This window comes from Prionailurus viverrinus, chromosome B1 (assembly GCF_022837055.1).
Source record: "Prionailurus viverrinus isolate Anna chromosome B1, UM_Priviv_1.0, whole genome shotgun sequence".
Classification (NCBI taxonomy): Eukaryota; Metazoa; Chordata; class Mammalia; order Carnivora; family Felidae; genus Prionailurus; species Prionailurus viverrinus.
Genome location: NC_062564.1, coordinates 165,512,752 through 165,537,281, shown reverse-complemented (window position 1 = coordinate 165,537,281; position 24,530 = coordinate 165,512,752). Strand labels below are relative to the sequence as shown.

Here is a 24,530-nt window from a genome sequence, read left to right as displayed (position 1 = left end):
TGGGAACCATCATTGCATGACTGTGGGCAGGAGGCAGTTTCTGCCTCTCACCAAGGAAGCCAAAAAGAACCAATACTTGCTCTCCTCACAGCTAGGGAATAGGCATGTGACCCAAGGTCAGCCATTTGGAAACTCCCTAGTCAGGACTTTGAGTCTTGATACAAAGAAGTAAGAATGGCATATCACAGTGTTAATTCTGTTGCTGGTGGCAGCATCTGCTGTCCAGTGGAGCGACAGCATTGAGAGCAGAGTTAAGGGGATGCAGAGTCACAGTGAATGTCCAGTAGCGACGAGATAAGCAGACTGTTCCGGTGGTATGACCCAGCTGTATTCCAGGCTGCCTAGTCTCCCTGGTTTCTGCTCACTTTCTGAGCCTGCTTTGTCAGTGTTCCTACCAATTCTTTGATGCACCTAATATGCTTCCAATCAATCAATTTGCTCAAATTATTCAGAGCTGTTTTCCTATTGTCTGCAAGACAGTAGATCCAACTAATCCCCAGGGCTTGAAGTGACCTAGTCTCCACATGGAGTCACATTTTAAAAGGCCAGTCCTGCATCCAAAAAGACCTTTAAAAAAAAGTGCCAATATGTATCTAATTTCTCTGAAGAACGTTAAGAGGAATGCCATTTCTAGGGGCGCCTGGGTGGCGCAGTTGGTTAAGCGTCCGACTTCAGCTCAGGTCACGATCTCGCGGTCCGTGAGTTCGAGCCCTGCGTTGGGCTCTGGGCTGATGGCTCAGAGCCTGGAGCCTGCTTCCGATTCTGTATCTCCCTCTCTCTCTGCCCCTCCCCCGTTCATGCTCTGTCTCTCTCTGTCTCAAAAATAAATAAACGTTAAAAAAAAAATTAAAAAAAAAAAAAGAGGAATGCCATTTCTGATTTGTATTCACCCACACTTATTCCTGCTCTTTCCTCACCCACCTCCACCTGAGAGGGTTCTCCCTCTTAGAGCTTCTCTGGAGCCTCAAACTCCCAACCCACCTGCCTCTCCACCTCCGGACTGCCCAACTCTGGGACCTCTTTTCCTCTCGCCATCTGTCTCTCCTGGATCTTTGTTAGCTAGATCATCTTACCTAGTCTGTTTTGGTCCTTTTGTATTTTATTTCACCTCCTAGACCTTTTACCTCTCTACTCATTTTCTCAATTCTGCGTCATCAACTCTGCAAAAACCCTGGGAGTGAAACTGGCCAAGACAAAATTCTCCTTAAAGTAGAGGTGGCAAAATGGCAGCCCCCAAGCCACAACCAGCCCTCCAACAACTTAGTTTCAGAGTGTTGCTCAAGTTGTTCAAGTGCGTTGCTGTTGTCTTTATCGAGTTCGTGGCCCACATTTAACAGTGGGAGAATTTTCAACAACAACAACAACAAAAAAACCCCTGGATTTCCAGGTCTTCTGAAAAAATCACAAGACCTGGCAACATTAGGATCTCATTTTTCCACTGTAAGAGTCAACTGAAATTCGGTAGCAGCTGCCCCCTTTTACGGAGTATCACTCCAGTTCTCCGTGACCCCTCCCCAGTCTTCCCCACTCAAATTCTCTTTCTGGATCCTACAAGCATTTGAATTTGCTATCCCTGCTGTATAATTGTCCACCAGGAAGGGCAGGAAGCATCTATGTGATGAAAGAGTGTATTTTCTTTAGGGATGAGGGCTGAGAGTGAAGGGAAAGACAAAAGAAGGGAATATTTTGCATATTGTAAATCCAGTCCTGTTTAAAAAAAAAAGACTGATGGAAAAAAAAATAATGCACAAGAGAGAGTAAGACAGCTTCAGGGAGAACCAGGGGGCCAGGAGGCAAGACAAATGGATTAAGGTGGCTTGCTGGTGAGAACAAAGTAAGTATAATGTTTACAACCTTCCATGAGCTTATGTTTTGTTTTGTTTTCATTTTTTTAATTAAGTTTCTAAGTTTAATTCCAGTATAGTTAACATACAGTGTTATATTAGTTTCAGGTGTACAATACAGTGATTCAACAGTTCCATACAGTACTCAGTGCTCATCATGGTAAGTGTTCTCTTTAATCCCCATCACCTAGTTCACCAATCCTCTCCCCTTCCCCTGCCACACTCCTCCGGTAACTATCAGTTTGTTCTCTATAATTAAGAGTTTGTTTCAGGGCACTTCAGTCAGTTAAGCATCTGACTTCAGCCCAGGTCATGATCTTTCAGTTCTTGGGTTCAAGCCCCTCTTCGGGCTCTGTGCTGACGACTCAGAGCCTGGAGCCTGCTTTGAATTCTCTATCTGTCCCTCTCTGCCCCTCCCCCCGCTTGTGCTCTGTCTCTGTTTCTCTCTCTCTCTCAAAAATAAGTAATACATTTTTTAAAAATTTAAAAAAAGAGTCTTTCTTATTTTCTTTCTCTCTCTCTCCCTCCCTCCCTCTCTCTTTTCACGAGCTTATATTTTGAAGGCTCTCTCTCTCCTCCCATCCTCCACCCCTACCAACCCCAACCCCTTCTCTATACCTGAAAGGCATAATCCTTGATGTTCCTCCAAGCTGCAGAGGAAGATATATAGTGCTGATAATTTAGTAGCAAACTACATTTGATTCCATGTTAAATGCAGAGTAACAGTGAATGGAAAGTTTTTGAAAGGAATCATAAGATCAAATATTTCCAAAGGGATACTTATTTTCCAAAGTTTGCTCATATGTCTTTTAATCCTAATTTACATATGCAGTGTTAGGTTTGTTTAAAGTTAGATGCCTCTAAATTATCAAACAAGTGGCACCAAAATTCCTTATACCAAGCTTATTGTCTTCTTACAACTTTGTCATAGTTCTTCACTGAAAGAACTTATCTGACATCTGTAGCTCTATATTATATCTGTATTTATATTTGAAACAGAGTTTCAACTCTTTTATACCCCATGGTTGTGAGTAGAAATAATATAGTAAGGTGCAGGCTGGTAGAGGAGAAACCTATGGTCACATTTAAGGAAGAGAGGGTCAGTGAAATACTGGATTATTAAGGAACTCCGCCTTAACATGATTCACCCTTGTAGAATTCAGGGGTTTTAATATTTATAAATAACATATTACATTCATGCTTTTCACGGGAGTTCTGAGAGTTGACTACAGCTTAGAAGGAAAGGAGAAAGAGAGGTAAGTTGGGAGTAGAGAAATGCTGTTTCATGTTTGCTGAATATATTTAAAAGAGAGAAGTTGTAAATGGCGGATTTGGGTTACTTTACTGTTCTGTGTTAGCTTCCGTTTCTTGTCACTTTAGCCTCTCGTAACGTTTGGTTATTTCACATATTGTAACCATGGACAGCAGAATTTTTTTTTACAAACTGATTCCTTGAAAGTAAAATGATGTAACCATTTTGGAGAATAGTTGGGAATATCTAGTTAACGTGAAGATACATATACCATGTGAGCCAGAAATTCCTCCTGTAGGATATATACCGTAGAGAAAACTCTTACATCTGTGTACAAGGAGACCTGTACAAGAATATACTTGCAGTATTGTTGGATATGATATCGATTAACAGTAGAATGGAGAAAGGAATTGTAACCTATTCATTAAACTGACTACCATACAGTAAAAAAGAATGAACTAGGGCTACCTGTATAATTATGGAGGGACCTCACAAATATAACGTTGTGGGGAAAAGCAGACTGCAAGAGAACACAGTACGACAATACAAAAGCATTTAAAACTGTGTCTCATGGTCACACAGATGCTCTAGAGTTAGAACGAACTCCAACCCACCGCTGCTACTTACTAGTTGTGTGGTCTTAATAAGTCACTTATCTCCACTGGCCTCAGTTTCCTTATCTGTAAAGCAGGGATAATAGCTGTTTGTACTTTGTATGGTTATTGGAAAAGTGAAAATGGTCAGCACTGAAGTACTAAGAAAAATACGTGGTATCATTATTTTTCACACAGTGTATGTTGAGTCTAAAATCATGTAAAACATTGTTGTATATTATGTACAAATGTATCTATGTTAGTAAAAGTAAATATACATGAAGGAAAATAAAAATACAAATTCCTGATAGTGGTTATCTCCTGGACAGAGAGATGTTTCTTGAGCTGTGATACCCATCACAGTTGTGATACCCAACAAATACATGAGTATCTGTTACTATACTTCCTATGCCTTTGTGTATGATTGAACTATTTCATGATACAATTTAAGTCAAATGAATGAAATCTACGTTTAAAACTGTGTACACGGTGTACCCAAATTTCTGACAGTTTGGAAAATAGAGGGAAAATCAAATTATACCATCTTAACCTTCAATTTAAAATATTAAGTAGTTCTTTCAACATCTGAGTGATTTGGGTGAATACAACTATTATTTCCGCAACGTTCGTAATAGCCAAAATCAACCCAGATGGCTATCAATGAGAGAATGAATAAACAAAATGTGGTATATCCATACAATGGAAGGAAATTCAGCAATAAAAAAGGAATGAAATGATAGTATATGATACAACTTGGATGCAGTTCAAAAACTTTAAGCTCAGTAAAAAGAGCCAGACACAAACAAAATATCACATGTTGTATAATTTCATTTACATGAAATATCTAGAAAAAGCCAAAAAAAAGTGCCAAGAATAGATTAGTGGTTACCTAGATTTGCAGGGGAGGGAACAAGGGGTGACTGCAGATGAGCACAAACGTAGTTTAGAGGATGATGGAAATATTCTACAATTTAATGGTGGTGATGGTTGCACAATTTTGTATATTTACTAAAATTCATCACGGGTAAAATGGGTGAATGTTATGGTATGTAATTTATATGTCAAAAAAGCTGTTTTAAAAAACAGACTTTTGGGGATGCCTGGGTGGCTCAGTCGGTTAAGCGTCCAATTTCGGCTCAGGTCATGATCTTGCAGTTCACGGGTTCCAGCCCCGCATCAGGCTCTGTGCTGACAGCTCAGAGCCTGGAGCCTGCTTCAGATTCTGTGTCTCCCTCGTTCTCTGCCCCTCCCCGACTCATGCTCTGTCTCTCTCTGTCTCAAAAAAAAATTTTTTTTAATGTTTATTTATTTATTTTGAGAGAGAGAGAGAGTGAGCAATGGTGGGGGGACAGAGAGAGAGGGAGAGAGAGAAAATCCCAAGCAACGTCCACACTGTCAGCAGAGAGGCTTATGGGAGGGCTTGATTTCATGAACCATGAGATCATGACCTGAGCCAAAATCAAGAGTCAGGTAACTGACTGAGCCACCCAGGCACCCCAACAGTCTCTTTTCTTTTTTTTCCTTTTTTTTTTTTTTTTAAGACAGAGCAGGGGAGAGGGGCAGAGGAAAAAAAGAGAGAGAGAGAGAATCTCAAACAAGCTGTACACTCAGTGCCGAACCCCATGCAGGACTCCATCTCACAAGTGTAAGATCTTAATCCCAGCCAAAATCAAGAGTCAGACACTTAACCTACTGTACCACCCAGGTGCCCCTAAAAAAATAGTCTTTTATGGAAGAAACAGGTATGCTTGAAGAAGGAGGGAGGGCATGTAATTTCAGTTTATAGACATGAATGTGGTAGAATATAAACCTGAAAAAGGACCCTGAAACCTAGCCAATTAAACTATGTCAGTTGAAACCTTCCAGGTAGGTAAAGGTGGAGACTGAAAGCAAAGCTTCCTTTCAGTCACAGTCTCTGGAAAGAGGCCACCTTGTTGGAAGACCCTTACCAACATGGAACAGCCCTAGCAGAAAAAAAAATAGTAATGGTAGCACATTAGGTAGAGAGAAATCTGGAGATGATGATACCCCATGTTCTCTGGTTTGCCAGAGATTCAGAAGTTCCTGCGTACCCTGAATTGGGGAAGGTGGGCACCACAGCCTGAAAAAGAGAATAAACTGAAAGCTTAGGACCCTGGAACCAAATAGTGTGTACATATTGATGTTCCCCAATATAACTTGGATCTGACATCTAACTCAAGGCTCCCATCTTCAATAGCCAACTTCATATCTACCCTTAGGTACTTCACACACATATCAAACTAAACATTGCCCTGAATGGCACTTCTGATTTCTAGAGCCCCTCATCTCCCCCCACCCCACCACTCTCCCAGGTTGCCACTCCCACCCACGTCCACTGTCGCAGCCTCTTCAGGACACAGGATCCACTGTCCCTATCTCCACTGCCACAACCTGGTCTTGGCCACCATCTTTTCTCTCCTGAACAAAGTACCCACCTCTTAACTGGCCTCTCCATTTCCATTTTCGCTTTCCTCCAACTATCCTCCACACAACAGCAAAAACTCTCACTTTTCTTTTTTTTTAAAGCTTATTTTTTAAAATAATCTCTACACCCAACGTGTAGCTCAAATCCACGACCCTGAGATCAAGAGTCATAGGCTCTTCTGACTGAGCCAGCCAGACACCCCGTAAAAGTCATTTTTGTAATGTTAACGTGGGTCCTGTCACTCCAGGGCTTAAAACTCTTCAATAGTTTCCCATTGTACACAGAATAAACCCAAACTCCTTTTGTTGGATGGTTGGGCCCTGAAGAATCTGGTTCCTGCCTAAATCCGCTGCCCCCCCTGTATGCCCATCCCCGTACCACCGGCATACTCCTCTTACTTGTGCTTCTTTGCATTTGTTTTTCTCTCAATTTTCACATTTCCTAAGCTTTTCCCATCTCAAGGCACTTATTGTTTCTTGAGTTTGTACTATCTTCTGCCTTCTTATCTGCCACATTTCAGCTTAACGATGCTCTCTCAAAGTCACCTTCTCCAATGACTGTGAGTTAGCCTCCCTTTTTACTCTCTGCCTTTGTCCCGTTTTGTTTTCTTTATAGCACTTTTCACAATTTGTAATGATTTTGTGTCGGCTTGCTTATATCTGGGCTGTGCCTCTTACGAGGATTGGAACTATGAACAATATGTTGCTTACTATTGTAGCCCCAGCATCCAGCACACTAGGTGGAATGTTGTAGCAACTCAACAAAGATTAGCTGAATGGAACCACTTAGAAAACTACTTGAATATTTCCTCCTATTGTTCAGTTTTCAGAAAGAAACATTTTCTTGGCTGGATCAGGACTGTTTTGATTATAAGGAATGGGAGCCCATTTAAGCCTAAGTAAAAGGGAGATTTATTGTGCAGACACAGGGTTCTCTCAGGAAGCTGGAGGACAAAGGTACCGGTGTGTCTTAGGAAAGAACTCAAAGCAGAAACTGGGGTAATGTAGGAAACCTACAGATTTTCCCCATTAGCAAGTTACCAAGTTAGCCTGCCACTGTTTCATAGATTCTGGCAGAAGACACAAGGTCCTTGCATTAGAGAGAAAGAACAATGTATCATTTATACCAACAATATTGTCCAGAGTATCAGCATTTGCACTGGTTCCAAGTTCTGATTCCTACAGGGTGGGACATGAAGAGAGCCAAGTGATGCTTACATACCCAGCAGGTTGTATAACAGGTGAAAAACCCCGGCTTAGGGGAGCCAAATTTTTTATAATGGGCAATATGCATGCCTGACCTTGGCTCTGGGGAGACAACATCTTTATCGTGTTGGATAGTAAACAAACCTGCTCTTTGCTCCAGAGAGACACATTATCTCTCTATTCCAAGGCTGCTTGCTGTGTAAACATTCTTGAAAAGATCATCCCAGAAGAAGGGGAGCCAGTACCTCACTCACAAGATATGAAGAAATGCAAGAGATCCATGAAGAAATGTCTCCCACCAATCAGGTGGGTGGGGGAACAGGAATAGGATGAGGTAGACAGAAAAAAATGATGGAATCCTCAATATATACATCTCTGGAATATGGTAGCTTTTAGAATGGTTAAGGGGATAAGTGTAACACTTTTTACAAATGAATTTAGGGAATATTACAAATTTATATCTTACAAAACCTCTATCATTAGATCTATTTTTCTTGAGAAAAAACATTGGTATCTTTTTCTAACAGGCAGTGAATATTTTGAAAACAATATTGTGTTTTCACAACAATTGGTATGGAGGAGAACAATTTAAACTCCTTGCAGTGATGCATTTGAAATAATTCTTTAAAAATGGTGTCTCTTTTTTAAATTTTCTGTTTTGTTATTTAAAGAGCAGATTGTGTCAAAGGATCAAGGTGGGTATTGTTTCATGTTTTTCCTGCTTAAGGGAATGTGACCTATTTTGATATTGTATGAATAAGAGCAAAACTTGAAACATTTATAACTATCTTTAAAATAAATCCAAGGCAATGCTAAGGGAGATAAGTGTTCCCATTTAATTCCCCCTAACCATTTCAGATAACTTTTAAATTGTATGTGTATATGAATTTAAAATTCTGGTTACCCAGAATTCTTGGATAAAGAAAGTCATATAACCTTGGGAAATGAACCAATAGTCAAGGTTTGCTGCTACCAGAATAATCTTATTCTATGATTTCTCTCTGTTCAATGATCGAAGAGTGGTAGTTTGTATATAACTATGATTTTATTAGTTCTTCACTTACACTGGTTGGTACATTTGTCTTAGATGATTAAACCATAAAAAACTGGGTTTAAATCAGTTTAATTCACAGTATAGATAACTTAGCATAGCAATGACATGTAAATACGCATTTGCTAAATTAAGAAGATAGTCCTCAAGTCAACTACAGAATCAGGCTTTTAAATCTTTATGGAAGATTAGAAACAGCCTTCCCTCTAATTCAGTGTGAACACTTTCTCTTTCTGTCTCTGAGATTTAAGAAAGGTAACTCCTTCGTCCCCTTGCTTCTTCCACTTCAAATGCAAGAGAAAATCATATCTACTTTAGGCATATTTAGGACTAGAGCTAATCCATAATAGCAAATCTAAATATAACAAATTTACATTGTCTTTCACGTGACGAGAAATGTCCTTAAGCTAGGGTAATATTTCAGTCAACAAGGATTCATTAGAAACTACCTGCAGGACACCAACTTATTTAATGAATGAGGACAGTAAGAACAACAACATAACCGGATTCTTTACCATGTTCATTCAGAATGTGAAATGCCATTCACCTGCTTTGGTGATTGCAAAATTTAGATACTAATTAAATAAATGAGTGTGCTATTTAAAGTGTGGGGCTGTTTGTGACTAGTGCATGGTCAGTACAGAAATGGAGACTAAGCCTTTAGAAACTTATGCGGCAACTTGACAGAGTAATTTTCTGTGTGTTGAATCTAACAGTAAAACATTAGGCTTTTAATTCTGTGTATCTTTTTAAATTGAATTTTTTTTAGAATTCGTTTTTCTTATATTTTACAAAAGCATCATTCTCCTACAGAAGGGAAGGAAAAGTAAGTAAACACAGAGGGAGGCAAAGCATAAGAGACTCAAATACAGAGAACAAATTGAGGGTTGCTGGGGGGGAGGGCAGAGTGGGCGATGGGTTAAATGGGTGAGGGGCATTAAAGAGGGCGCTTTTCAGGATGAGCACTGGGTGTCATATGTGAGAGACGAATCACTGGGTTCTACTCCTGAAGCCAATACTTACATACATTGTATGTTAACTAATTTGCAAGTAAATTAAAAAAAAAAAAATCTCTCAAGCTAAAAAAAAAAAAAAGTATCATTCTCCTACCATTTGAAAATAAAATAAGAAAACTGCTCCTTACCATAAATAGTTTTAGAAGCTGTGTTAGTATACAGTATTATAAAGTCATCTATTATTACTACCAACCTGACGGGGTACCTGAACACTACATCAGTATGATGTGATTATAGGTTTTGTTTGTCTGTCTGTTTGTTTGTTTTTGCTAAATAAGCTGGATTTATTGACTGTTACTTATGTACCGAGAACCGAAAGTATTTGAGTTCCCGGATGAAGTTGATGTGCTAGCCTATGTACCTCTCTGTGCCTAATCCCTTCTTGGAAATGTTGCAAGATCCCGTTCACCTCTGAGAGCTGGCCTCAGCTTGTTCTACCACAGTGGGCTAATATTAGTGAGCCGAAATCATATGTGAGTCTGACATTATGTCACCCAAGAATCTGGAATCGGGACACTGAGAGACTGAGTGATTAGGTCACAGTTGGGCACATGAACTGAAATGTCAACAGTTGTTACAACACCAAACCACACGGAAGCTGATGTTATGAAGGGAACACAGAAGCCATGAGTAAGCAGAAGTTTTGAGACAGAATCAGGAGAATGAGAAACTGGCGAACGTGCAAGAAGCAGAGAAGAGAAGGATCCTATTAAAACATAAGTCGGGTCACGTCACTTTTTGGCTCAAAATCTCCCCTCTTCCTCTCATTTTACTGTAAAAGTCAGTCTTTATAATTACCTACTCGGTCCTGTAGAATCTTTCCTTCATCTCTCTGACTTTATCTCCCATGATTCGCTCCTTCATTCACTCCAGTTTAGCCACACCGACCTTGTTCTCCTTTGAAGCCAGCACATTATTGCCTCGGGGCCTTTGCACTTGCTGTTCTGCTTGGTATGTTCTTCCCTAGTTACCTGCATGTCTTGCTCTCTCACCTCCTTCAGAACTTTGCTCAAGTGTCATCTTCTCAGTGACACTTTCCTTGACCACTCTCTTTAAAATTACGATCCCAACCCCACCCACACCCCTAATCCTCTCCCTGATTCATTTTTCTCCATAGCACCATCATCATAAGGCATACTGTACATTGTACTTATGTGTTTACTGTCTGTCATTCATCACTAAAATGTAAGCTCCATGAGGTCAGGTCTTTTTTCCCTGTTTGGTTCTTCGCTATATGCCCAATTTCTGTGCCTAGTTCCTGGTACGTGGTAAGTGCTCAATAAATATGCGGAATAAATAAATGAATAAATCACTAATGGAAATGGAGGACATTGCATTGGTTCCTTGCTTTGTAGTTCTAGTCCTCAAGTGGTCTTGTCACATTCTGTTACCTATCATCAGATGTTATCATACTACCTTTTAATAACTCTTTTTTGGTTTTTTTTTAATCTTTATTTTTGAGAGAGACAGAGAGAGACAGAGTGTGAGTGGGGGAGGGGCAGACAGAGGGAGAGACACAGAATCTGAAGCAGGCTCCAGGCTCTGAGCTGTCGGCACAGAGCCCAATGCAGGGCTCGAACTCATGAACTGTGAGATCATGACCTGAGCCAAAGTCAGATGCTTAACTGACTAATCCACACAGGTGCCCCAATTGTACTGTGTTTTTTTTTTTTTTACAGATAAAAGCATATATGTATATATTTTACATTCCTCCTTGCTTCTTACACTAAGCACGGTTCTGCATCAGTTATCCTGGAGACAGGGAGATCTCCCTCTTTTTATTGAGACATAATTCTCCATTGTGTGGATGTATTATAATTTTTTCAACTGTTACCATTCTGATAACATTTGGGTTGCTCTCAATCTTTTGCTATTACAAATAACGGTGTAGTAAATAGCCTTATGCATAGATCTGTTCATACGTTTGCCGGTTCACTTTTGGTATCCATTCTTTGAAGTGAGAGAGTGGATAACTCCCTCTTTTTATTGAGATGATTCAAGTGGTTTCTCTTCCTTGAAACCAACAAATCAAGATTAAGAGAACTGCCTATCCCTGAAGGCCCATCTTAAATCACACTCCTTCTGGGAAAAATCTTATTTTCCCAGGCAGAAGGAATATATTTCTATTCTCCTAATACTCTCTAGAAAAAAAAAAGTCATAGGAAAAAAGAACCAGAGGAAAAAATACAAAAAAGCCCTTGGATTCTCTTTTCTGTATGGATCACATGGCACTTTCCCATGCTGCTTTGTATATATATAGTTACCTATGTGTACATCTCATCTCCTCAAACAGATGATAAGCCGCAGCAGAACAAGGAGCACATTCCTGAGGATCTTTATCATCTCTGGCCCCAAATAGTGTACCTTGAACTAGTAACAACAACCAGATGAATAAATGTTAACCCAGTACATGATAGGGCCCTATATAAACATGCCCATTTAGAGTCATGCCTCACATAACACACTAGAATAAATCTCAGATGAACTAAAGAGTTGAATGTAAGAATTACAAGAAAATATAAAAAAAAAAGAAGTGATATCTGCCATTTGGAGGTTAGAAAAAGGACTGTCTGAACTTTATGCCTTTAAACTAGACTGACCCAATAAAAATATGCCTGGAGCCCTCTCACGCTTCATTTTGGATCCTTTCACATATTCTCCTACCCATATTCTCTGTTCATGGTACTAATCCTGGCTGGTGCCACTGTTAGGCTGGCCCTGAAAGGGACGATTGAATGCTCTTGCCCACATCTAAGGCTCCAGAGTCAAGCCCATTGCTATAGTCATATGGAAGATCTGGAAACTACATTATTGTGTTCAGTGAGCACATCAGGTTCTGTGTGAAGGTGGTGGCCTTTCTTAGCCTGTTGACGAAGTGTAGGAGGAGTTGTTTTTTTCTGCGTGTGCTCTCATAGGCGGTGCCCACACTTGGAGGGTGCCTTGTGCAACATTATGATGTAGCTCTGAATGCATCTAAGGTGGAGAAGTGGAAAGGCCTCTCGTTTATCCTGCCTATCGGAGAGGTTGGAGAAATTCATTGCCTTCCATGCAGCCTGCAATCCCATCTTTGAAAACAGTCAGACTGTCCTACAGTATACATACCCTCACCCTGCCAGGATGATCCCAGTAAACACCGGGAGCTATCTGCCCTGCTGCCAGCGCACAGCAAAATGTTGGTAGTTTTTCCCAGAGCTGTCTGTAAACGATGCCACATCACACTTAGAGGATGCTTAAGCAGCACTGCTAACTGATCGCTACGTGTGACTGAAAGTTCCCTGAATACCTGGCCGCATCTCCCGACTGACTGACCAGGGCCACGAAAACAAGCAATTCGGGAGCATGGTGTCGTTCGAAAAGAGAAACAAGCCTTCCAGCAATGCTAGTGGACAAGCACGCCAACATCCGGAGCAGCTCTGTTCCAACTGTGAGCCTCCACATTGTGTACAGGTGCCCCATCTGAAGTCGACCGTCCCCGCTGATAACAGGAGCACCACCTGTGCCATGCCCTACTACTCATCTCTTCCCTGCTCTGCCCAACAGCCTGCCCTCCTTTCTCTCGACCAGAGCGCAGATGTGACATGAGGGGTATCTGGTTTCCAGGACCTTTGGGGAGATGGAATCTGTTTACACACAGACACAATGGTGGACTCTTGTGCATCAGGGAGCTTCGCAGATTGGGCCCTAGTCCAGCATATCTGGTTACCAGTTTGTCCCAAGGCTAGACACTCACAGTTCTGCCAGACAACAGCATCACTGGCCCTTTAAATGCAACTGTTTCTCCCACATAACTTGCTACAAAGGCCACAGAAAGGCAACTGCTCGAAACCGGTTAGTTTCAGCATTTGCCAAGAATCACTCTCTTATCTACGGTTGAGACCACTGCTCCTTGCTCTTCTCTTTGACCCTGGTTCTGTACTTTTTCTTTTGGTATCTGTTTCAGGACCTGTTCAAATTTTCCTTCTCTCATTTATAGACCTCGGACTCTTGCCACTAAATTCCCTTAAATCTTCATGTTTTGTTGATTTACATGTACTGCCCTGGGTAGGAGCCTCCCCCTACTAACTACTTCCCCATAAAACCCCTACATGATGGACTACCAGCTTTGTCAATGAGAAGCCCATATGCTGAAGCTTCATCTCAGCAAATTGCTGACTAGGGGGTCTTGAGGACTCCTGCATCTACTTCTCAAGTCCCTGGAATACCGTCGAAGTAAATGGCCTACTAGGAAGTCTTTTGAGCAAGACACAGAAGAATTGCCTCCCTCTCTAAGGAACAGATTGTTTCAATGTGTTATGTCCCAGATGTGCTGAGACTTCAAAGTTGGAAAACTTGCTCTTAGAGCAAGAGTATTGAGTCATTGGTTACCATAAAAGCAATAACCCTTGCCCCCAAATCTCACTCCCCCCCCCCTCAAGTAGCTGATTGAGATATCAATACTTGTATAAGGAAAGCATGGAGAACCCACTTGGTCATGGACTATTGGAGATTGTAAAGTCAGTCTACCTGAGTTCAAATCCAGCTCTACTACTCCCTGGTCATGGGCCTTTGGAAATTATTTAGCCTCTCTGTCTCAAGTTTCCTTATTCTGGAACTAGTATCCTTAAAACTAGTATCCTTAAAATGGATACTAATAACAGCTACCTCAAAGGACTATTGTGAGTTTTAAGTCAATTACTACATATCTTAAAAGTGGTCGATGATTGTTAGCTATTATTATTATTGGGCCAATTCAGAAAGACCTGGATATTTACAGAATTAATATTCCAGGGTACATACAACTGTGTTTACATATCATTGATGATAAATAAGAAAGTAACCTCCTAGACATACTTGGACAAATTGAATGGTTGATGATGTCTTTCAGTCTGTGTAATATTCCTGGAGTATCACAAAGACTCAGGAATGGAATTCTCTACAACTTCCTAGTAGAAGAATATATATATATATATATATATATCTCAATGACAGCTTAATTTACTTTAAGACAAACCGTTATTCATAGTCCACTGTCTCCATAACATCTCTAAGTCAGTACTCAGAATAATCTATTTTAGATCCTAGATCAGATTATATTATCGACTTGGAGATTTGGATGATTCTCAATCAGTTTTCTCCTATCCTTGAATGGTAGGTTTTCTAGATCACAGATATTTAGTAGTTCAAATCCCCCTTTTCTAACTATGCTGTCCTGCTGATATACTACTTAGAGAGGATGTAATAAATGTTATTTAGCAATCTTATCTCCTCACTTGCTACCACAAAAAAGGGTGAGAGATAAGGTATTGTTTCATTTGGGGCTAAGATAGCAGGCTCTTGAGAGTTTAAGAACATGTTCATATCTGCCCTGATCATTAACCTCCACACCCCTGCATCAATATAATACATGCCCCCAACCATATGATAGGGGGCCACCCTCTGACTAGAGGACCTCTGCAAGGAAGGGATGCCTACCATTATGGCCACTTTTGAGGCATCCCATAATGGTAAGATCTGATCAGTGGGGACTAGAAAAATTCTAGGTTCAAATCTTGGACTTCTGTTCTTTTTGCCCTAGGATTTTAATTCAGAATCTCTTATATAGTCAGCTTTTGGAGTTCCCGAGCTTCCTTCTTAAATTTGCACGTGCCAAGATAGTGAAGAAGAGACCAGAGAAGGTACATCTGGGAGAAAGATGCTAGTGAAGACTAAGTGAGAGAGGATACATGGGGAATGACTAACCAAGCAGGTACGTGTGAGGATAAAATGGGTGTGCTGGATAGTAAAGGTTTCTTTGAAAAATTTGAGCATCTTTTAAACAAATGCAAATATTTCTCTAAGTGTCTTGCAATTTCTAAACTACTTTTGGGCATGTGCTCAGGGACACACACACACACGCACGCATACATATCTTGATTTAGGATTTTAGGACTGCTGAATACCTTTAAGCTATGGAGTAATAGTTTTTCATTGTAAGTACTTATAGTGGTTTGTAATATTTTTCACTTTGTCAGGAGTTTCGGCAGGAGCTAACAGGCAAGTAGGAGCAAGTTCCGGAAAGGGCCACACCTGCTAAGAAAAGGAGCAACTCCTTCATCCGGGAACAAAGCAAGCTTATCATAAAAGACAACATCTGCAAAGCTAGTTGAGGTAACCGTGAGGCATACGGCAGACACCCACCAGCTTTACTTCTCCTATCTCCATAAGAGAGTCACTTTTAGAGGGACTTTTAAAAAACATGCTCTAACACTTCTGAGTCATCAGAGAAGACAGTATTAGAGTTAACCCGAAAGAGAAGAATCCTTGCAACATTTAGGATACAATGGCAATATTCTTGTCCTCATACTTCTAAGTGAGAACCTGAGACTTTCTCTCCTCAGCAGTTCTTAAGGGCTGTTGGCACTCAGGAGGTGGGGAATGACCTAGTTTTGAGGATGACATACATAGTGTGACATGTTGCTCTTTTGGAAGAGAAATATATAATTAAAAAAAAACCATTCGGGGCGCCTGGGTGGCTTGGTCGGTTAAGCGTCCGACTTCGGCTCAGGTCATGATCTCACGGTCCGTGAGTTCGAGCCCCGTGCCGGGCTCTGTGCTGACAGCTCAGAGCCTGCAGCCTGTTTCAGATTCTGTGTCTCCCTCTCTCTCTGCCCCTCCCCTGTTCATGCTCTGTCTCTCTCTGTCTCAAAAATAAATAAATGTTAAAAAAAAATTAAAAAAAAATAAAAAACCATTCAACATTATCAGGAACTTCCATTTTAATGATTGCAGATATAACAAACACATTTATCTGAAATTCTGTTAGGAGACTTCACTTAACCTAAATCCATCTCCATTCATTTATTGAACACCTACCATATAGTAGGTACCGTTCTAGGCACCAGGAATACTGCAGTGAACGCTGTTTTCACATAGTTCATATTCTACTGGGGAGAGATTGGCAATAAACAAAGAAGGAAATAGATGATGTGTCAAAGGCAAAGGTGGGGAATGATAGGGATACTATTTTATGAGGGCCGTAATAATGAGGATAGTGAACTTAGGGGGTGATATTTGAGCTGAGACCTGAATGGAGAGAGTAATGTGACAAGGTGGAGGAAGAATGGATCCTAGATAGAAGGTACAGCAAGGTACATGCTTGGCATGTTTAAAGAACATGAAAAGACCAGCGTGGCTACAGTGGAGTAATAGAGGGGAAGAGTGGTTCGTAGTCAATGAGATACTTGCACAAGTTGCCAAGTATTCAGTCTCACAGCTAAGAAGAGGACTTCATATTTTAAGTATGTTGACCCGATCTGACTAAACAAAGGATCATCTGGTTGCTGTGTGCATCATAGATTGTAAACAGCAAAGGGGTAGAGCCCATTAAGAGAGTACCACAGTAAGCTAGGCAAGACAAGATGGCCACTTGAACTACAGTATTACCAGTGGCGGTACGAGGAAGTATTCCGATGTATTTTGAACATACAGAGCCAGTATGACTTGCTTCAGGATCAGAGATTAAGGTCAAGCATCACATTCGTGATATAGCTAGAATCAGCCATCGGGCCTTCTGATTCTCCACTCATTGCTCCATATCACACCCACTTCTTGTTGCCTCCGTGAAATACTAGCATGCAACTTCACAATGTCATACGAACTATTCTTTTCAAGAAATGTATGTGAAGTGTTCTCATTACAGAACTTGGCTCGTTGGAATCTATTTCGCAAACTGTTAACTGCAAGTGAAAAGTGCTATATGTGAAGCAGTCATGATGTTGAACTCTCCGGCAACTAGTTCAGACGCGTCAGAGATAGCTTTGGTACTCAGACATGCATCATACAGATAATGTATATTAGTTCACAGTTATTGTGTTACCAAAGACACCCTTTGACCAGGTATACAGACCTATGAAAATACATATTTATAGGTAGTCAGCAAACTTTGAATTGCTTTTCTTGCTATGAATCAACATCTCTCTAGTCCTTGATGTGTCAGAATTTACATTCTTCTCAAATTTCAACAAACCAGATATTTCAACAAACCGCTGTGTCAGACAGTGGACATGAAAAACACAAATAAATAGTTCCTTGTCATCAGGTATATAGCCAAAACCAACAAAAAAGAAGAAAAAAACTTAGAGTGTCAACACCTGTTGAAAACTATTGATCAGGTGATGCTAGAGAACAACTAGGTATTTGTGGAACTGTCAGGAAAAGTTTTCCTGGGTAGGTGAGCATGGATTTTAAGAAAGGGAATCAGACCTGGCAGGTAGAATATTCTAGGCAAGGAAAATACAGCACAGAGAGGCGGAAAGATACAAGTAAGCCCTGGCATATTAGTCCACACCCAGGTGGAATAGGGCTGGATCATTAGCAGCTAAGGGTGGAGGAAGCAATTAGAGGAAAGCTGCAAACAGAAGCCAAGTACACAGCTGACATCTGAAAAATAATGAATGCGATCAAGAGAAAGTATTTAACTGGGTTTTGGTTTGTTTCGCTGTTACTAGTACACATTATAAACGGGCGTCACTGAAAAAATTTTACATTCTTATATCTCTCAGCATTCATCGCTATATGTCAACATGTTTATCACGTTCTTTTAATACACTCGTTAGGGGCACCTGGGTGGCTCCGTCGGTTATGTGCTGGACTCTTGATTTTGGCTCAGATCCGGATTTCCCATTTCGTGAGTTCAAGTTCCGCATCTGGCTCTATGCTGACAACTCAGATCCTGCTTGGGATTGTCTCTCTGCCCGTCCCCAGCTCTCTCTCTATCAAAAATAAATAAACTTAAAAAAATACACTTTAAAAAAATATAAAGTCAAGACACACTATAGCAAAGTTTTTTCCAAGAAACGATCCAAAGAGCAGATTAGGCGTCAATTAATAGACAAAGGGGAGGAGGGGGCGGTTTTATATCCCCGCTTCCAAACCAGTGTGCAATAAACTTTTAAGTCGGGAGAACTTTTAATGGATAAGATGCCTTTAAATTGCTTAGTACAGTGTCTGGGCCATAGTATGCATTCAGCAACTTGTGGTTCTTATTTTGATCTTAGACGTCTCAATGATTTGGGATTCTGTTTTCTCATTTTCAGAGGAAGAAACAGGTCACCGATGGACCCCGAGGCTCCTGCCAGCCCTGACAATCTCCTATTTCAAGCAGGCATCGAATAAATATTTGCTGAACAAACAGACAAAATAAACTCTCTGTCCAAGGGGCCCGGCCAAGCGCCCACCAGAGAGCCAGCCAGGACACAGGTCACAGTCGGGCGCAGGTTCCACACGCCAGTGTTTGGGGGTGGGGAGCACACCACACTCCCCATCCAAGACCAACAGGCGCAGCTGAGTGCGAGTTGTGAGTTTGCGATCTTAGCTCCTCCCGCAGTCAAGCCCTCATCACTCCTCTCCGGCCTCGGCCAGCTTATCTCTCCGCCCGGGCCCCGCCTGCCGCCGGAATCGCTCTCCCCAGCCAGCCCGGCGGCTTCCCACCTCCACCGACGCCCACCCCGCCCCTTCCGGCCGAGGCCCCGCCCACCGGCTTCGCCCGCGGCCCCGCCCCTCCGCGAGCTCGGCGCGCGGTCCTCTCAGCGCTCGCCGGCGGCCGCGTCCACCCCCGACGCTCTGAGGTCACCGACGGGGCCGGGCTGCGGGGGGCGGAGGGACGGAGGGAAGATGGCGGCCGAGGCCGGATATTGGCGCCGCCTCCCCCAATCCTGGAGCCGGCGCAGATGAGGCGGCTCGGCTGGGGCCAGCGGCGCTTCGGAACCGGAGCTGGGGGGACCCTGGCGGTGGGGCCTGGCCCTGCTGTATGCCGGCGCCTCGGCTAGAGTGAGCGGCGGCGGCGGCGACGCCTCTTTCCCCCCGGCCCTCTCCCCGGCGCTGAGTCTGAGCGGGTGGCAGGCGGCACAGGCGGCGGGGCCGGGATGGAGGACGTTAACTCCAACGTGAATGCGGACCAGGAGGTGCGGAAGCTGCAGGAGCTGGTGAAGAAGCTGGAGAAGCAGAACGAACAGCTGAGGAGCCGCTCGGGGGCCGTGCAGGGCGTCGGCTCCCTCGGGCCCGGCAGCCCGGTTCGGGCCGGCGCGTCCACTCCCTCCTCCGGCACGGCGTCCCCTCGGGGCTTCCCCTTGGGCCTCAACGCCAAGTCGGGCGGCGGGGTCGGGTCGGGCCCGAGGCGGACGAGTAGCGAGGAGCTGCGGGACGCCACCTCCTTGCTGGCCGCGGGCGAGGGCGGCTTGCTGGACGAGGTGGAGCCGCTGCGGCCCGAGGAGCTGGAGCGGCTGTCAGGCTGGGAGGAGGAGGAGGAGAGCTGGTGAGCGCGGGCCGCCTGGCCGGGGCTGGGCGGGGACGGGCCCGGGGGCGGAGAGCGTCCTCCGCGGGTAGCCCTGGTGAGACACCTCGCTTTGTGTAGCGGGATCCGCTCTCGGACGGGGACTCGTGCTTGGCTTGCTTTGGCTGCGGAGAGGTCGACTGGAGTTGGGGCATTCGAGGCGTGCTGGAGGAACAGGATTTGTAGCTGGCTGTCCCCCTGGCTTGTGCACTCTCTGGGTTCTGGACCCCGTTGCGGGGTCTGTGGTTTGGCACGGCCCGGGAAGGGGGCTGCTCGCCGTGGGAGGAGTGGGGGGGGGGTGGGAAACCGCTTTGTAAGGAAGGGATCTCGCTTTGTGTGAAATACTGGCTTTCGGAAGGTGGCCTGAGCATTTTGGATGTCGGGGAGGGGTCTGTTCGATGAGGTGTCGCCGGACGCGGGGTGGGGGTGGGGAGGGCAGACCGAAGCGGTCTAAGCGCGGTGGTCAGTGTTTCGGACCGCTGGGAGATGGGTACGTTTCTGGCGGCGACGGGGAGACCATGTGAATCAGCACTCCCCTTTGGGTAGTGGGGTAAAGCTTGCTTTGTGTGAAGAGGGCAGAGGATGGTACTGCTTTGTGTGGAAAGTCAAGGGGTGGAACAAGAGCCCGGCTCTTATTTTTTAAACAAGAATTGGGGCTGGCAGTTTTCGGAGCTGGGAGGTGACAGTTACCACATCCCTCCTTAATTTTCCATGTCATCCTCGGAGCAGAGAAAAGGAGCCCTATTTAAAAATCTAAACCAAAGCTGTATTCTCACAAGCCACTTCTTGGTAGGATTGTGACCCACACCATAATATCACATAAATAGAAAGGACATCGGAGGCGTTCTCCCTCTTTTTTTATTGCAACCCCATAAAGATGTCTATAAGAAATTCTTTTCTTAATTTAAAGTTTTGATGTGTAGCTACAATGTCTCAACTCGGTTGAAATTGAAACTTGTAACTCAGTGAAGTGGAAATTCTTCATGGACTCTGATATTGCAGGGGTGCAACTTTACAGTTACTTAGTTAAGAGCTTTGCTTGGGATTCAGGCCCTGGCTCTGCCACACTAGCTGTATGACCTTGGGCAAGTTAAGTCTGAGCCTCACTTTCTTCCTCTGTTTGATGGAGAAAAGAATAGTGCTTATTTCTGCGGAGTGGTGAAGATTACATGAGCTAATCCGGGTATACTTTTAGCACTGGTTCTGGCATACAGTAAACTCTCCAAAACTATTACTCTTGAGCCTAGTTATTTAAGTCACAAAGTATTCAGTGAGCTCTTAAGGATTTGTGGGAAAGTCTGAAGATTCTTAATATGTTGATCCCTGTTCATTAAGGCAGTTACAGTCTTGGTGGGAGCCAAGTTTTATGCAGCTGAATAAACTAGGAGATAAACAGTGAGTTGCAAACAAACAAACAAACAAACAAAAAACCCAAAACAAAACGAGAGGAGCAAAAATACTGAGAATGCTCAGAAATTGGGAAAAAATAATGGTTCAAAGTAGTTGAGGAAAACTTTGGAGCCTGGGGTGGGGAAAGAGTGGGAAGGGCCTTTTATGCTCTGACAACTGCTAGAGCAGAGTCAGATATTTGTAACTCCCAATTAGGAAGGTTTGAATTACAGAGAAACTCTTGAATATGTGATATCAAGCCATTATTTTATTTCCAAGTAATACCAAATATTATTAGAACTGATTATGGTAGTGACAGTTTTTCATATTAGTGTGAGATCACGCCCTCCCAAAGGAATTCTGGGTGTGTGTACACTATAAAAGAATCCAGAATCATCTATCCTCACTTGCCTCTTCCAAGTGATGGTGATAATGATGCTCTTAATAATGAGTGTTAGCTGCACTCATGAGCCCATTTTAGATTATGTATTATTAGAACATTGACTCCTCTTGGAGAAACTGAATACGTACTCTGCTACTTTGCTTTCTGAGCACAGACTTTGTTCAGGTAAAGCAAGACATCTTAAATACTATGGCAGACTTTTCTTTTGAGCAGATAGTTCCTTACTGCTTTAATCCTGGCAACGTATCTTGATCCTGTCCTTTTTCTGAAAAGATTTGTGTGAACTGAAAGTTTTATAAGTTGTACTTAAAGTGCTTTAGAGTGTGTTTTTGGAGTATAAGTGGTAAGGGGGCAGGTGTTAGTGGCAGGGGGAGGAAGATTCAAAGAATCGAGAGTCTTTTCTTAGCAAACTGGAAATCTACTTTCTGTAACTTATACCCATTGTACCTTCTCTTCCATCTAGAGGAATGTTTTCCCTCCTTCATAAAATGCTAGTTATGAAAGGGTTAATAGATACTGTGTGAAAAAATAATGGTGGGTCTAAGGTTAAATATATGTGGGGGAAGAAAGTTTAACAAAAAGAGGCTTCTTTAATATTGGACTTGTTTGATACACTGATGCATATTGAATATAGTACATTTCTAAGTGGTAAATGTTTTTTGAGCTCCCAAGGAACACAATTAGAAAACAGTGCTTCAGAGCAGTGACTTTCAGAGACATTTTTTTTTTTTTTTGGACCCACCTTCATGATAAAGAAAAACATTTTATATCATAGACTAGTACATGGATATATGAATAATTGAAACAGAAGTTTCACAGAACTGTAGTTTTGTGGCAAACTCTAATATTTTCTATTCTATTCTGTTTCTTTAGGGGAAAAATGCTAGTTACAACCCATTAAGCTGATTTTGTGACCCATTAATGAATTAACGGGTTGTTTCTCAGTTTGGAAAGCACTGTTCTAGAACAGATTGGAAAAGTCTAGAGAAGGGAACTAACATCATTGTATGTCACAGTGTATCAGGCTATGCCAGGTAGCTTAAAAACATTTTTACATTTAATTTTCATCCATTTGTGAGGTAAGTATCATTTCCTAGGTAAGGAAATGTGGTCTTTCTAAGCATCAAATAACACACAGTTTTAATGTTGGAGTTGGGATTTGAATCCAGGACTTTATGACATCAAAGCCTATGCTGTTCCCATTGTATTTTGCATTTTCTAAGTATAATACCTTTTCCACGTGAATGGCCCCTTAAAATATTTGAAGACCGCTATCATGATCTGGCTGACCTCTTCTACCCACCACACACTCTGAGCATTCTCCTCTCTTCTGTGGAGCAAAACAATCCCAATTTATTTTATTATTCCTAAGGTAATATCATTCTCTGATCCTTCAACCATGATCATTTTTCTCTTAATGAATTCTAGTTGCTCATTGTCATTAAACATGTTACTCAGAGTTGTACTCAGCATTTTATTTTATTTGAAGATTTTATTTTTTAAAGGACTCTCTACACCCGGTGTGGGGCTTGAACTCACAACCCTGGGCTCAAAAGTCACATGCTCTACTGACTGAGCCAGCTAGGCTCCCCTGTACTCAGTATTTTAGACGATATCTGACCAGACAGTGTGGTGGATACACCTTGCTTGAGCTAAATGCTATTGTTTTGAAACCAAATATTTCATTAACAGTTTTGGTTTCTGTTATTTATGGTTAATATGAGCCAGTAGTGTCGATTGCACTCGGTATCTTTTATATACAAGTTGTTAAACTAAATCTCCCTAACCCTGTTTTTGTGTAATGATTTTTTTTTTCTTTTTTTGGTATTTGCGTGTGTGTGTGTGTATACATTAGGCTTTTATATTTAAATCAGGCTTTTATATTTCATTTCGTTAATCTTGATTTAGGCATTTATTACAATTTTTTTTTGTCATTTTCATATTTGGTAGGCATATCTACGTGGTCCTCAAGTTGTTGATAAAAATGTTAGAATGACAGAATAAAGGGCTCTGAAAAGTGCAGCTCAGCTAGAATCCCTTCAGATTAACATCAGTCCATTAATCAACACACATTGTGGTTGTTCGATAACTGTTAGTGTCACTTGTTATTATCAAGCCCATACGCCATTTTGTATGGATATCATGAAACATTTTGCCAAATTGCTTGCTGTAATTAAGTTATACTATGCCTACAGGGTTCTTACCTGCACTGAAGCAAACATATGAAAATAGAAATTACATTTTATTTGGTTTGAATTGTCCGTGGTGAATCCTCTGGCTTTTTCCTTTTCTAACTTTACAAACATTTTGTTTAATTCAGTTTTAAATTTTGCAAGGAATTAGTTTGGCCTGGAATTTCTTTTTTTTTTTTTAATTTTTAATGTTTATTTTTGAGAGAGAGACAGAGCTCGAGCAGAGGAGGGGCAGAGGTAGAGATGGAGACACAGAATCCAAAGCAGGCTTCAGGCTCTGAGCTGTCAGCACAGAGCCCGACATGGGCCTCGAGCCCATGAGCCATGACATCATGACCTGGGCCAAAGTTGGATGCCTAACCGACTGAGCCACCCAAGCACCCCAGTCTGGAATTTCTAGACCTACTTATTTTTCTCTTTAGAAATTATCATATTTCCTCTTATCCACACTTTGACCCTGACATGTTATTTTTGTTTTCCCTGACATGTCGTTTTATTTTTATTTTTACTTATTTTTAAAGTTTATTTATTTTGACACAGAGAGTACAAGTTGGGGAGGGACAGAGAGAGAGAAGAGAGAGAGAGAGAGAGAGACAGAGAGAGAGAGAATCTCAAGCAGCCTCTGCACCATCAGCATGGAGCCCAATGCGGGGCTCACACCCATGAACCACGAGATCGTGACCTGAGCCAAAGTCAGACACTTAACCTACTGAGCCACCCAGGCACTGCCCCCCCCACCCCATTTTTTTATTTTTTAACGTGTACGTCTTTTGAGACAGAGACTGAAAGTGAGAGTGCAAGTGCATGGGTATGCAGGAGAGGCAGAGAGGGAGAGAGAGAGAGAGAAAGAA

General features: G+C 42.2%; 1 protein-coding gene and 1 long non-coding RNA gene across 3 annotated transcripts in view; both read left to right on the top strand.

Annotated features, from left to right (window-relative positions):
- LOC125163830 (uncharacterized) overlaps positions 1-18,547 on the top strand; it is a 63,502-nt gene extending 44,955 nt beyond the window's left edge. The window contains exons 3-5 of the long non-coding RNA XR_007151563.1: positions 14,989-15,132; positions 15,398-15,533; positions 18,461-18,547. This is a non-coding gene — a long non-coding RNA (uncharacterized LOC125163830). The remainder of the gene's footprint in view (positions 1-14,988; positions 15,133-15,397; positions 15,534-18,460) is intronic.
- A 456-nt stretch (positions 18,548-19,003) lies between these two features.
- SLAIN2 (SLAIN motif family member 2) overlaps positions 19,004-24,530 on the top strand; it is a 74,165-nt gene continuing 68,638 nt past the window's right edge. For both annotated transcript variants that reach the window (XM_047856039.1, XM_047856038.1), the window contains exon 1: positions 19,004-19,677. In XM_047856039.1, the coding sequence (XP_047711995.1) occupies positions 19,289-19,677 (389 nt within the window). In that variant the 5' untranslated portion in view covers positions 19,004-19,288. The remainder of the gene's footprint in view (positions 19,678-24,530) is intronic.